A 14,911-nucleotide genomic window follows, 5' to 3' on the forward strand; every position below is an offset into this window, starting at 1 on the left:
ACAATTAGAGGCATTAATTGCATTCATAATGTGCAACCATTGCCTCTATTTTCAAAACTTTGCAATGACCCAAACAGAAACTGACAAGCCAGTAACTCCTCATTTTCTCCTACCTCCCTGATCCCTGGTAATCTCTAATCTTCTTTGTGTCTTTATGAATTTGCCTATTCTAGATATTTCATATACTTGAAATCATACATTACTTTGTCCTTTTGTGTCTGGTTTATTTCACTTAAACATTTGTTTTTTTATTATAATCCTCTCAGTAGGTGTGGGGTGGTATCTCTGTGGTTCTCATTAGCATTTCTGTGATTACTAATGCTGTAGAGCATATTTCCATGTGCTTATAGACAATTTGTGTATCTTTGAAAGTATTGAAGTCCTTTGCCCGTTTTGATTGAATTGCATTGTTTTTCCTTTTATTTTTCAATTATAGTAGTTTTTTATATGTTCTGAATATTAATCCCTTATTTGACATGTGGTTGCAGATGTCGTCTCCTGTGTGTTGCCTTTCTGCTTTTTTGGTAATGTCATCTAAATGTACAAAAATTTTGATGTTAATAAAGTCCAGTTAACCTCTTTTCTCCTTGTTGATTATGTTTTTGGTCCATACCTAAGAATTTGTTTGCAAAATCAAAAGTTAAGATGGTTTATCCCTATGTTTTCTTCAAGACGTTTATGGTTTTAACTCATGTTTAGGTCTTTGGTCCATTTTGAATTAATTTTTGTTTAGGATATGAGACAGGCATCCAGCTTCTTTCTTTTGTATGTGGAAATCCAGTTGTCCCAGCAGCATCATCTGTTGAAAAGAGTATTGTTTCTCCCATGGAATGGACTTATTATACTTGTGAAATATTAATTAGCCATAGATGAGTAGGTTTATTTCTCGACTCTCATTGGATATCCATTCATCTACGTGTCTGTTCTTATGCAAGAACCACACTATTATGATAACTGTGTAGTAAGTTTTGAAATTAGGAAATGAGTCTTCCAACTTTGTTGTTCTTTAGAGATTGTTTGGATATTCTAGACTCATTGCAATGTTATGTGAATTGGAGGATTAGCTTTTCCATTTCTCCAGAAAAGGCTATTAGAATTTTGATAGTGATTGCATTGAACCTGTAGATTGCTTTGGGTACTATTGACATTTCAACAGTGTTAAATGTTCCTGGCTGTGGATATGGGTTGTCTTCTATTTATTTAAAAAAAAAAATTTTTTTTTTCAACGTTTATTTATTTTTGGGACAGAGAGAGACAGAGCATGAATGGGGGAGGGGCAGAGAGAGAGAGGGAGACACAGAATCAGAAACAGGCTCCAGGCTCTGAGCCATCAGCCCAGAGCCCGACGCGGGGCTCGAACTCACGGACCGCGAGATCGTGACCTGGCTGAGGTCGGACGCTTAACCGACTGCGCCACCCAGGCGCCCCGAGGTTGTCTTCTATTTATTTAGACCTTTCTTAGTTTCGCTTAGCAGTTTTTTCATAGTTTTCAGTGTACAGGTCTTCCATTTTCTTGGGTATATTTATTTCTAGGCATTTTATTTTTAACACAATTGTTAATGTAATTGCTTTATTAACTTCCTTTTCAGATTGTACATTGCTAGTGTTTAGAAATACAAGTGATATTTAAGTGTTGATCTTGTACCCTGCAACTTGGTTGAATTTGTTTTTTAGCTCTAGTAGCTTTATTGTGGATCCCTTGGAATTTTTCCCATCTAGTTATGTCATGTGCAAATAGCAGTAGTTTTACCTCTTTGTTTCTAATTTGGTTGCCTTTTATTTCTTTTTCCTAAATGTTTTGGCTAGAACTTTCACTATTTTAAAGTGACGAAATTGAGCATCCTTGTTTTGCTTCTAATCTTGGAAGAAAAGCCATCTATCTTTGACCATTGAGTCTGATGCTAGTTGTGGGTTGTTCATACATGGCATTTATTATGTTGCAGTACTTTTCTAATATTCTTAGTTTGTTGAGTGTTTTAGTCATAAAAGTATGTTGGATTTTGTCAAACTTCTTTACCATTTGATTATCATGTGGTTTTTACCTTCATTATATTCATGTGGTTTATTACATTCATTATTTTACGTTGAACCACTCTTTGCATTACTAAGATAAACCCCACTTGACTGTGTTGTATAATACTTTCAGTATGCTGCTGAATTTGCTTAACGTTTAACCTCTTAAGTTTATATCTAATTTAAGCTGGTAACAACTTAATTGGCATTTAAGAACTCTGCTCCTGTAGGGGCTTCTGGGTGGCACAGTTAAGTGTCTGACTCTTGGTTTCATCTCAGGTCATGATCTTGCAGTTTGTGAGTTTAAACCCCACGTTGGGCTCTGAGCTGCCAGTGTGGAGCCTGCTTGGGATTCTCTTCCTCTCTCCTTCCCTCCACCCACCCCCTTTCTCATAAACTTAAAAAAAAAAAAAAAAAAAAAAAGGAACTCTGCTCCTGCTCCTGTATAGCTCCAGCCCCATTTATGTTACAATAAATTACATCTTAAACATTGTTTGCACAATAACAGGTTTACAATTATGTTTTGTACATTTGTCCTTAAAATCATGTAGGAAGTAAAAAGTGGATTTATAAGCTAAAGTACTCCAGTACTACGTTTTATATTTGCCCATGTAGTTATTTTTTTTTTTTTTAATTTTTTTTTAACGTTTATTTATTTTTGAGACAGAGAGAGACAGAGCATGAACGGGGGAGGGTCAGAGAGAGGGAGACACAGAATCTGAAACAGGCTCCAGGCTCCAAGCTGTCAGCACAGAGCCTGACGTGAGGCTCGAACTCACAGACCGCGAGATTATGACCTGAGCCGAAGTCGGCCGCTCAACCGACTGAGCTACCTAGGCGCCCCTGCTAAAGAGTCTTATTTGTTCACTCTGTTACTGTCTAGTTTCCTTTCCATTTCAGCCTAAATCTTTGACTGTCTTTAACAATTCTTTAGAGTAGGTCTGGTGGTAACAAATTCCCACGGTTTTTTATTTGATATGTCTTTATTTGTCCTTCATGTTTGGATAACAGTTTTGCCGGGTATAATATTTTTGTTTGAAAGTTTTTTTTTCTTTAAGCATTATATATATGTCTCTCACTGCCTTTTGGCTTCCATGGTCTCTGATGAGAAATTGGTGGAAAATCTTACTGAGGTTTCTTTGTACTTGATAAGTAGCTTGTCTCTTGCTACTGAAGATTCTCTGTGTCTTTCAACAGTTTGATTATAATTTGCACTGTTGTGTGTCTTTTTGAGTTTATCCTACTTATAATTTGTTGTGCTTTTCAGGTTTGTGGATTTCTTTACGATCATCAAATTTATGAAGTTTTCAGCCATTGTTAAAATAAAAATTTGCTTGTTCTCTCTATTCTTTTGGAGCTGTCATAATGTACATGTTGGTCTGCTTAATTTGTCCTATAGGTTCTTTAGACTTTGTTCACTTTTTTTTTTTTTTTTTTTCATTTTCTTTCTGTTCTTTAGACTATATTTAATTTCAGTTTTGGCCTTAGTACTGCTGGTGAAAGTTTGACTCTGCTAGTTCTCATCTTGACGGGTAGGTGACAAGGTACCTTGTTACTTTTTGATAGGTTAAGAAGTTCAGGCTCCCTACTTGACCTTTTCTTATGTCACCCTAGCTGGGTTGCTGACGTGGGGTACCTCATTATAGCCAGGCAAAGGTGGAGTCTAGGCTTTCTACTTGTCCTTTCTAGTGTGGGTGGGGTTGGTGCCACATTGCTCCTGTGGTGTTTGGATTGAGTGGAGGGTCTGTTGACTGAAAGTTTTCTGTCCTTCTAGGTTGTAATTCCAGTTGTATTTCTCCTATAGCTGTGTCGTTTCTGTTGCTGGTTTTAAGATTTTTTTTTCCTTTGTTTTTATTTTTATCCAAATTTTAATATTATTTAAAATTTTTCAGAAATTTGACTCTGATATATTGTGATTCCTTCAGTTTATCCTTCCTGGGGTTTGCTCAGCTTCTATCTGTAAGCTTATATCTTCTGCCTAGTTTGCAGTGTTTTCAGACATTTTTTTGAGAACTTTTTCAGCCTTATCCTCTTTTTCCTCTCCTTCCAGGACTCTAGTGATATGAAAGTTAAATATTTGTTACAGTCTTACAGATCCCTGAGGCTCTGTTCTTTTTTATTTTTTCCATCCAAGCCTGTTTTCTTTCTATTCAGATTGGATAATTTCTGTATTTTCCTTCACTGCTTCTTTCCTCTGTCTTTGTTCTGCTATTTGTTTTTTTCTTGTTGTTCACTAATAATTTTTTTTAGAATGGTTTTAGTGTTATAGAAAAATTAAGAAGATAGTACAGTGTTCTCATGGTAAGGTCTTCTGTTGACACCTTAAATTAGTAAGATAATATTTGTTACATTTACTGAACTGGTATTATGGAATGTCCATAGTTTATTTGGATTTCCTTCACTTAAAAAAAAAATTTTTTTTTATTTATTTTTGAGAGAGAGAGAGTATGAGCAGGGGAGGGGCAGAGAGAGAGGGAGACAGAATCTTGAAGCAAGCTCCAGGCTCTGAGCTGTTAGCACAGAGCCCAATGCAGGGCTTGAACTCCTGGACCGTGAGATCATGAACTGAGCTGAAGTCGAATGCTTAACTGGCCCACCCATCCAGGTGCCCATGGATTTCCTTAACTTTTATATAATGTCTTTTTTCTGTTCTAGGATCGTATCTAGAATACCACATTATACTCAGTAATCATGAAACCTTAGGGTAGTCTTGGTTGTGACATTTTCTCATAGTTTTGTTTTTAATGGCCTTAACAGTTTTTAGGATTTAGGTATATTGTAAAATGCCTTTCTATTGGAATTTGATGTTTTCTCATCATTAGATTGTAGCTGTAGGTTTTTAGGAGGAATGTCACAGATGTGTTTACCTTTTACAGTTTTGACGTTTTCAGCATAGCATATCAGCATAGCATATCATCTATCAACATGATTTAAAATGACTGCTGAAGTTGATGTTTATCACCTTGCTGCAGTAGCATTTGTCAGGATTCTCCGTTGTAAAGCCCGCCTCCTCCCATTTCCACGTTGTATTCTTGAAAATGAAGTCACTGTCTCCTTTAGGGTGGAGTATACAGTTACTAGGGCTTTTTCTGCATAAGAGATTTGTCTTTTCTCTTACATTTATTACTTTAGTCAGTCATTTATTAATATCAGTAGGGACTCCTGGATCACATGGCAACAAAAGGCAAAAGAAAAACAATTCAGTTTCTTTACAGTTTACAGCCCATTGACAAGTCCTTGAGACAGGCAGAGTGACCTTCCTCTAGGAATTCAACTGACTCACTATTAATACTTTAGCTTAGCATTAGCCTGCCTCCAGGATCCTAGAAGTCTCCTTTAACATGTAAAAATTCCTTTGGAAGCTTCCTTTTATCTCTACCCCCAAGATGTATGTTAGTAATCATCCTCCAAGCTTATGTCTCCATGATATTTATCTGAAAGGTCTCCTGACTAAGGTTTTACTAGACCATAGTAAATGACGTTTTCCTAACAACAGCTGGCTACTAGCCCCTCAAGGTTCCAGAAACCTTGCTTCCAAACTTAGAGTCTTATGCTATCCCTAACTCCCTCCCAGCTTGAAAGTGTATAATCAGCCACTCCTCACAACCCCAGTGCAGCTCTTTCTGCCCTCGGGTCCTATCCCTGTGCTTTAATAAAACCAACTTTAAAGGGGTGCTTGGGCGGCTCAGTTGGTTAAGCATCGGAACTCTTGATTTTGGCTCAGGTCATGATCTCGTGGTTTGTGAAATTGAGCCCTGTTTCAGGCTCTACGCTGACAGAGTGTTGTCTGCTTGGGATTCTTCTCTCCCTCTGTCTTTACTGTTCCCTGTTCCTGCTCTTGCTTTCTCTCTCTCTCTCTCTCTCTCTCTCTCTCTCAAAATAAATAAACATTAAAAAAACAAACAGAAACCCCCCTTTTGCACCAAAGACACCTCAAGAATTCTTTCTTGACTGTTTGCTGCTAAACCCCAACGTTATCACATCAATGGGTATTTTATAATTTGGGGCTATAATAAAATACAGGTTTCTTTTGTTAATCAAAATTTTCTAGCTTTGGCCATTGGGAGCATTTTCACTTGATTCCTGTGTTCTTTTGACATATCTTATATATCCATTGATTTTTAAAATGTCTGTTAATAGTTTTTTTCAGTCTAGAATTTCCATTTGGTTCTTTATATCTTCTCTTTTGATGAGAATTTCTATTTTTCATTGCTAAATATTTATATTCTTTATTGAAGCATTTTTATCATGGCTGTTGGGGCACCTTGGTGGCTCAGTGGGTTGAGTGTCTGACTCCTGATTTCAGCTGATTTCCTGATTTCCTGATCTTGTGGTTCATATGATCAAGCCCTGCATTGGGCTCTGTGCTGACAGCACTGAATCTGCTTGAGATTCTCCCTCTCTCTCTCAAAATAAATATTTAAAAAATCTTTGTCATATAATTCTAACATTTCTGTACTTTCTATGTTAGCATCTACTAATTATCCTTTTCCATTTAAATTGTTGTTTTTGTGGTTTTTGGTAGGATTCATGATTGATTGATCGATCAATTGATTGATTGATTGATTGATTTTGTTAGAAGCCTGGAAATTTGGGGTATTATGTTGTTATATTCTGGATCTTATTTAAACCTTCTGGTTTAGCTGGCTTTATTTGACACTGCTGTGGCAGGAGTATGAAGGCCTCAGTATTGCCAGGTGCAGGTAGAAATCCAGGCTCTCCACTTGGCCTCTGTTGACACCCATGAGGTGGGAAGAGCTCCTTGTTACCTTGGAGAGGAGGGTAGGAGTTCTGGCTCCCCTCTGGGCTTTGACGGATCCACCCTAACTGGGAGGAGTAGGAATATCTTCTCACTGCTCTTCACCTAGCCTCTATTGACACCAAATGATCCTATTCTAGTGGGTATAGAAAATACTCTTTATACTGTCGTTAAATAAAATAAAAATTATTTTAAAAATGTTTCATCTTTCATTCTATAAAATATTTTCATGTTTAATTCATATATTGCATGTTGATAATTTACAAGTAAGCAAATGGAAATCCATGCATACCGTGTTACTTGATAAAAGGACACAGACATTTTTGGAGAGCCCTACACATGATGCTGTAGTGAATGTCTCTTCCTATAGCCTGGGGAAACTGAAATTGAGTGGTGATCTTATCCTTGCCTTCCCCTCCCCTTTTGACCTTTGTCTCTAACATTTTAACTTGGCTACCATTGTTGTTTATGCCCCCCTTGGTGAATTAGTTTCTGGAATATACTGATAACAGGTAATTAATAATTGAGATCCTGGCAGCGGAGATTGTATGATACTTAACACTTCTCTTCCGGTATTTTATTTTCCATTTTCTTGCATAGTATTTTGATTTTAACGGAAAGCAGGATGCTTTTCTGCAAGGAATAAAGGTGTAAATTCGTATGTGCTGTAAGCTGTCACGTGTTCTGAAAAGAGTTTCCAAAACAACCCATTTGCCGATAATGAAAACTGTAACTACATACTTTCCAAATCACTTCATTTAGAATGCTTTGAGGTACCAGAGGCTGTAATGAGATCTTACAATACATTGTCGCCTAAGAGAAATAAGTAATTTTTCTTTTTGGCTATGTCAGAATAGAGGCAAGTCAAGTCTAAGGGTCTGTCGATAATTTGTTACCTGTTATTGTATTATTTTATTATCAAATGAGGTTTTTTTCCTATAAAGTCTTAAAATCTTTTTTCAGGTAGGTAGCCATCCAAGCTTCCTGAAGGAGGTTCGAGATCACATGCAGGACTCTTTCTTAATGCAGCCTGAGGTAAGCAGGAATGTGTCTCTGGTTAAGCCCTTGAGAATTCCCTATACTGCTTTACTGTCTTTATTACGTATCTGAAAAATCACGGGCATTTTAAAGTATTATGTTAAAATTTATGAACTTAAAATATGTCAGATGATGATTGTTTTCATATGTTATTCTAGGCAAACTTTATTTCACTAAACTTTACATGTATTTTCTTGTGGTATGCTTGTTTGCTTTTAGGTATTTGTTATGAAAAATTATTTCCAGATAAAATTTAGGCACAGTACCTTGTCTACAATAGGCACTTAAATTTAAGGTATAAAAGGCCCTTTTGTGCCTACTTCAAAGATATTACAAACCCTTTATTTCATAAAAATTTCCAAATTCATATTCCTTAATCCAGATGAATAAGTTGGTGTATAAATTAATATGTGAATGATAAATGTATACAACTAATAGTAACTGTAGTACAAGGAATTTCATATTGAGATAATGCTGCTATATGATTAATCTATAGACCTTATTTGAATTTTAAAATATTGATGTCCCTTATGTAAATGAAAAACAATTATGTCTTGTTTAGGATCAAGTCTAGGATCATAGGCCATTCATTATTTCTCTAAAAATGTGTATCTTTTTCCCTCCCTCTTCTTCTGAGACCCGACTTCCAGATATATTAGATTTCCTGCTATTGTTCCATGGTCCGTGTGGCTCTTGTATTTATTGGTTTTCTTTTTTTTTCTTCTTCTTCATTTTGGACAGTGTTTACTGTGTCTTTAATTTTACTAATCTTTTCTAATCAACTGTTAGTCCCATGTGGTGTGTTTTACATCTTAGCTCTTGTATTTCTCATCTCTGGAAGTTCCATATGGGTCTTTTTTATATCTTCTTTTCCTTGCCTCATTATGTTCGTGTTTTCCTCTACCGATTTCTTGAATATATCAGCATATTTATCATAGCGCTTTTAACATTTTGCCTATTATTTTCATAGCTGTCATTTCTAGATCTGTTTCCACAGCTTGATTTTTTTAATTTCTACATAATGAGTTATATTCTGTTTTGTGGAATGTTTAAAAGCCATTGTTTCATATATTTGGTATAGTTTTCTAGTTTTTAAAAGTGGGAGGTTAAATCCAGCCTCTGATACTCCCATCGTGGCTGGAGTGGAAGTCCCATCTGCTTTAATCTGAAATAGTTCCCTAGTCTTTGTCTTTCATGACATTGACATTTTTGAATCCTATAGGACATTTCATAGAGTGCCCTCAGTGTCAAGTAGATTAAACCTTTATCTCTTGAGGACCTTCCCACGTGGTTCACCGACTTGGTCAAAATGTAGTCAAAGAAATGTATTAATTAACATGTAAAAGGAAAAATTAAAGGGAAGTTTTAAAATCATGTGATGATTAATTTTGGTGTGCATATGGAATTGGTTAAACTTGAAATGTAAGGCACCATTTTTCAATGAGTATACTGAAAATGAACCAATCTGCCATAAACTCCCCATTATATTTACCTTTTGCCTTACCAGTATCTCGTTTTAATTAGTTCTACCTTAATTCTTTAACACTGAATTTATAAGTAGGTTTATTTTCTCCCATGCCCGAATGAGGAATATAATAATGGTGAATTTGTTACAGTTAATTTTGTTTTAAAAATCACTCAATGTATAATTTATAGGATGAATGAAACTTAAATATGATCATTTTGATTGTTTACATATAAAACAGAAAACATGGCATGAACGGATATCCTTTTTTTTGCTAATGTTCTTTCATTAAGTGAGTCCTTTTATTTTTGATGTAGTGGTGGCTGTGAAAGTGGCTGTGTTAAAATATTTTCAATATTAATGATTCTATCTTTCTGATAGTACTTTCTCATTCTCTTCAGATAAAAGTATTTGTCAGTGTGGACCAGTTGCTTAGCTCCTTGTTTACTTGACCCAATTCAACTGGTCTACTTTTTATTGGTACGTCTTAAAACTTACTAATTACTTAACCATTCTGCCAATAAAATTATTGTCAACTTGAAGGATGTTTCTAATAAGTTAAAACAAAAATCTAATCTGAGATTAGATTAGATGGTTGTACTTCATTTCTGTTGGTAAAAGAAATCTTTATGGGTGCTGCTACATGCAGGTCTTGTACAAACATCTCCTGAGAGCTACTTGGCTTTATCTCTCTATAATCCTGCGATCTAATGGCAAGTGTCCTGATAATTTTAGTATTCCTAATTTGTACTGTGGTGCCAGATTTTAAACATTCTTTTTTTCTTTCATTGTTTTATTGATGTTTTCTTTTATCCTTTCCCCATTATAAAAATTTAAATTATCATATAGGCCTCAGGAAAATATTTTGTCATTTCAAACAAAAACCAGCATTCTCCTCTTTGTAACATTGGGAGAGTCATAATTAGATTTAATAGGTTTGCAGCTATTCTTTTTTGTTCCTTGTTACCATTCTTTTGCTGTTGATAAGTGTTTCCTTTTGCAGTCTGTCAGATGTTGAAGAAGGAGTTGATTTCTACTTTGAAAAGTAAAACTTAGGACTTATGTTGAAGTAATATGAGACTTAAGTAAATGAGGAGTAGACAGCGTTGGTTACTTTCTTACGGTACCAGAATGCATCTAACATACATTCCTGGCACATAAACAGCTCTGTTTTTTTTAATACCTCTTCTGTTTGTTGCATGCTAAGAAAGTTTTTTTCTTTCTTTGATGTGGATGTTAGTTATTTGTTTTGGTTATTTTCCCTTCAACTTACTACCTTTATTTCCTAAAATCCTGTGGCGCTCATGAAATTTGTCCATGCAATTTACCCATTTTGTTATTTTTGGCCTGCTTGTTATTTTCCCCGATGTCTATTGATCAGTCATCTATCCGTGGAATATTTTAAGGCCTTTTAATATCATATTGTACTGAATGCTTTGGGGTATGATGAGGAGAAATAATCTCAACACCGGGTAGAAAGGTGGATACAATTATTTTGCAACACGATATGTGATACTTGATCTAAGTAGTTATGATGATCGTATAACCACTCAGAAGACAGCTCAGGTACAAGTTGCACCTATCGCTTTTCAGTATGTTTGATTTCTAATGTGACTATTTGTGTTTTTCATATAAACATACCAGTTCATCTGAATTGTATTTTTGTAAGACTCTGTATTTCAGTAATACTGCTTTTGTCTAGTAATTTTCAACGTGTACCTCCTTTAGTCTTACCATCATGTATTTTACCTTGTTGCTTTGAATTAGTGTTGGCAAATATTCACTCTTGCCAGAAGGATTGACTATTCTTATCTGTGGACTAATTATTAGCTTTAGTTAATAGCCCAAAATCATGTTGAATGACTTTGTTTTAGTTAAAAAAAATTTTAAATACGGTGTTTTGTGGTTGAATGAGGTTTCAAATGTAGAATACAAAGGTATGGTTAATTGGTTTTAAGAGAAGTTCCATAAGTTTTTGGGACAGCAGCACAGCTCAGTGCAAAAAGTATTTAACATCAGACTTTTCTCTGAAGGACCGTAGTCATTTGATTATTAAGGCTTACATTTTATAGACACATTTAATTTCTTCTGTCAGATGACAAAGAAGTGTGTCATGGTCAATAGAAAACACTGTGTCTTTGTTGTTTTCAGTTTTTACTTAAGTATATATAGGGATTCTGTTAAACTAATTAATAGGGGAAAAAAATCCAGTTTTTGAAAGAGACTTAGCTGAGCTCATTACTTTTGTTTGAACCTAATTTAGATGCATTGCAGTTAACAGTTTGCATCCAGATGAAGATTTCTGACCCACTAAACCTGATTAGAGATTAACAGAATTATTTTGCAGAGAGAAAAGGTGTACTGAAAAATAGAATTTTTTTCTAATTAAATTGTGATTTTCTTAATTTTCTTCTTTGTTTCAAATTTTAGAAATATGGAAAACTGACCACTTGTACTGGTTGCCGAACACAGTGCAGGTTTTTTGATATGACTCAGTGTATAGGTCCTAATGGATATATGGAGCCATATTGTTCAACTGCTTGCATGAACAGTCACAAGACAAAATATGCAAAATCACAAAGTAAGTTTCAGGTATTTGGAAAGTTAGAAAACTTTGATAACATGACTAATCTCTTAACTGCACTTTAACTTTGTTTTTATACTTGTTTTTAACTGCATAAACTATTTTTATTCATCACATTAAACTTTCTTACTGCAGACTTCTTAAAAATTTTTTTTTAATATTTATTTTTGAGAGAGAGAGTGTGACCAGGGGAGGGGCAGAGAGAGGGAGACACAGACTCTTAAGCTGGCTCCAAGCTCTGAGCTGTCAGCACAGAGCCCACATAGGGGCTTGAATTCACAAACTGCAAGAACATGACCTGAGCTGAAGTCAGATGCTTAACTGACTGAGCCACCCACATGCTCCCACTGCAGACTTTTTCAGTGGTTTTTAACCATTCCGTATATCTTTCATTTTCTTTAATTTAAAGTGGTTGGTGAACTTCTGTCCATGGCTGCATTCTTAGCAAAAATGTTTTTCCCTCAGAGATTAAAACTGAGATTGTTTCATATATCCATGTTTGTTTTAGAGATATGATATTGGACTCTTTATAACAGTATATATATATATTTATTTTATTTATTTTTTTTTTTTCAATGTTTATTTATTTTTGGGACAGAGAGAGACAGAGCATGAACGGGGGAGGGGCAGAGAGAGAGGGAGACACAGAATCGGAAACAGGCTCCAGGCTCTGAGCCATCAGCCCAGAGCCTGACGCGGGGCTCGAACTCCCGGACCGCGAGATTGTGACCTGGCTGAAGTCGGACGCTTAACCGACTGCGCCACCCAGGCGCCCCTATAACAGTATATTTTAAGGTGGACATAATCTTGGAAATTTATTTTAATAAAAGAATAGTTTACAGAAGGTTCCATTAAAAATTACTCTCAGAGGTCAAGTAGGATTTGTTTTTAGGCTTTTATTACTTTATAAAGAAATCAGATATGTACTTTTTCTCTCCTAGGTTTGGGAATTATTTGCCATTTTTGTAAGCGAAACTCCTTACCTCAATATCAAGCCACAATGCCTGATGGGAAACTGTATAACTTCTGCAATTCCAGTTGTGTGGCTAAATTTCAGGTTTGTTATTTATTTTGGATCTTTCCCACTCCCAACAAAATACACATGGGAAATAAACAGTGTAATATGCTTCATCTTTATTTAATATGGTAACTTGCGTGTTGTTTGTTGAGGGCCAGACTGCAGGCGGAGGTCATAGAGTCACGGTAATAGACATGGCTGCAGATGCTTACTGTGTGGCATGGAGACTCTGATTGACACTTCAGTTGTTATTTATATAACAGACTTGAAGGAAAATAAGTTTTAGTATAATGGAGCTCGATGCCTGATGTGTACTATTTTCTTAGTGGTTTCAATAACATGTGACTCTGAAGGAGACTTCTGTTTTATGATAAAACATAAAACTATGACAGAACTATGACCAACATGAACAAAACATACGACAACTATTTGTCAGAAATATGCCAGTTAAAAAGGGGATTGGACTTGTTACAGTGGGCCCTAATTTAATACAAAATCAGTTTAGGGAGACCTTTTTCATTTTTGTAAAGGTAAAGAACTCTCTGGCATACTTCTTCAAAGTTGGGGTTATGGATAATTTCAGAAGGTGTATTACTGGAAGTGTTCGGACTTAAACGGACCACTGGGAGGGAGTAGTTGAAGATGGGATTCAGCACTAGTTAAGCGGCATGAGTAGGTTTACTTATGTGAAAAATTCAAAATGTTTTTGAAATACTTGTGAATACTTGAAATATGTGTGAAATACCTATGTGAAAAATTCAAAGATTCAATCCAGGACATAAAGTGATGCTTCAGGATAGTGAATCGTCCAGCGGTTCCACAATGTTGTATGTAGGTCCCGTATTCTGCATTATGTGGCCTGAAAATGTAGTCTCTTAAGTATGTGGCAGTAGTTGTAACCATTATTATCATTTAAATTCAGGTGGTTTTTAATTCAACCAGGTAAATGTTGTTTTTGTTAATAGTTATATCCTCCACTGAGTTAAGTTAATAAGCCATATTCATAACTAAACTTTTATTTTGGAAGCTGGGATCGTGGCAATTGAGAAATCTTTTAGAGTGGTAAAATACTGCTTCTGACTTGGCTTTTCCAAAACTAGAAATTAAGGAATAAGGAAGGATTAATTAGATGAGAGAATGACAGAGTCTTTGACATGCTGCTTCTCAGACTTCACCTTTCTGTATTAACTTTTTGATGTTTGAAATGTTAATGGAAAATGTTTTTTAAAAAACGTTTTCACTACTTTTTTCACTTAACTGAAACTTGTATTGCCCATGATTTGATGAGACCACTCGTATATGTACATTGTATGTACATTGTATCTTGTAAATACTTAATGTGGATTCTTATAGCCAGATAAGCCTGGAAGCAGCCTCCTCACTATAACGGCGTAAAAGTAATACAAAGTTGACAAATAGACAAGCAGCATTTTTTTTTCCTTTCTCTGTATCTTAAAGCAAACCATAGATTTTGAGCTTTATGTCTTTATTAGATGTTTTTCCATTTCAAAATAAGGTAATAGGATAGTATTTCATTTGTTTTGAAAGAAAACTTTAATGGACTTGCAGTTTTTTTGAAGTGAAGTGTAAGGACACTTGCTGGTTTTTATTTAAAAAATGTATTCACCTGATGGTTACTGTCTTAACTCTGCATGTTTTGTTTTTTCACAAATCTTGATTGTGTTGTATGTTGTATGCAGAAGTTTTAAGAGATGTTTAAAAAACATCTTTGTTTAGATGTTTCCGTATTTATTTTGAGAGAGTGCACACGTGTGCGTGCGAGCAGGGAAGAGACAGAGAGAGAGAGGGTGAGAGAGAGAATCCCAAGCCTGTCACGGGGCTTGATTTCACAAACTGAGATCATGACATGAGCCGAAACCAAGAGTCAGATGCTAAACCTAGTCACCCAAACGCCCCAAATTTTTTTCAAATAAATTTTTTTTCCTCTCCTAACTGCCACCCTGAAAAAAAAATTTAACTTTAATATATTCTGAAGATTATATATGCCATGTAATATATTAGAGAACGAAGATT

At 35.3% G+C, this 14,911-nt stretch overlaps 1 protein-coding gene across 6 annotated transcripts in view; it reads left to right on the top strand.

Moving 5' to 3' along the window:
• ZMYM2 (zinc finger MYM-type containing 2) overlaps window positions 1-14,911 on the top strand; it is a 103,325-nt gene that overhangs the window by 45,320 nt on the left and 43,094 nt on the right. For all 6 annotated transcript variants that reach the window (XM_045443884.1, XM_045443857.1, XM_045443864.1 and 3 more), the window contains 3 exons: window positions 7,736-7,807; window positions 11,706-11,856; window positions 12,801-12,916. In XM_045443884.1, coding sequence (XP_045299840.1) covers window positions 7,736-7,807; window positions 11,706-11,856; window positions 12,801-12,916 — 339 coding nt within the window. The remainder of the gene's footprint in view (window positions 1-7,735; window positions 7,808-11,705; window positions 11,857-12,800; window positions 12,917-14,911) is intronic.

Source organism: Leopardus geoffroyi, chromosome A1, assembly GCF_018350155.1.
Source record: "Leopardus geoffroyi isolate Oge1 chromosome A1, O.geoffroyi_Oge1_pat1.0, whole genome shotgun sequence".
NCBI classification, from domain to species: Eukaryota; Metazoa; Chordata; class Mammalia; order Carnivora; family Felidae; genus Leopardus; species Leopardus geoffroyi.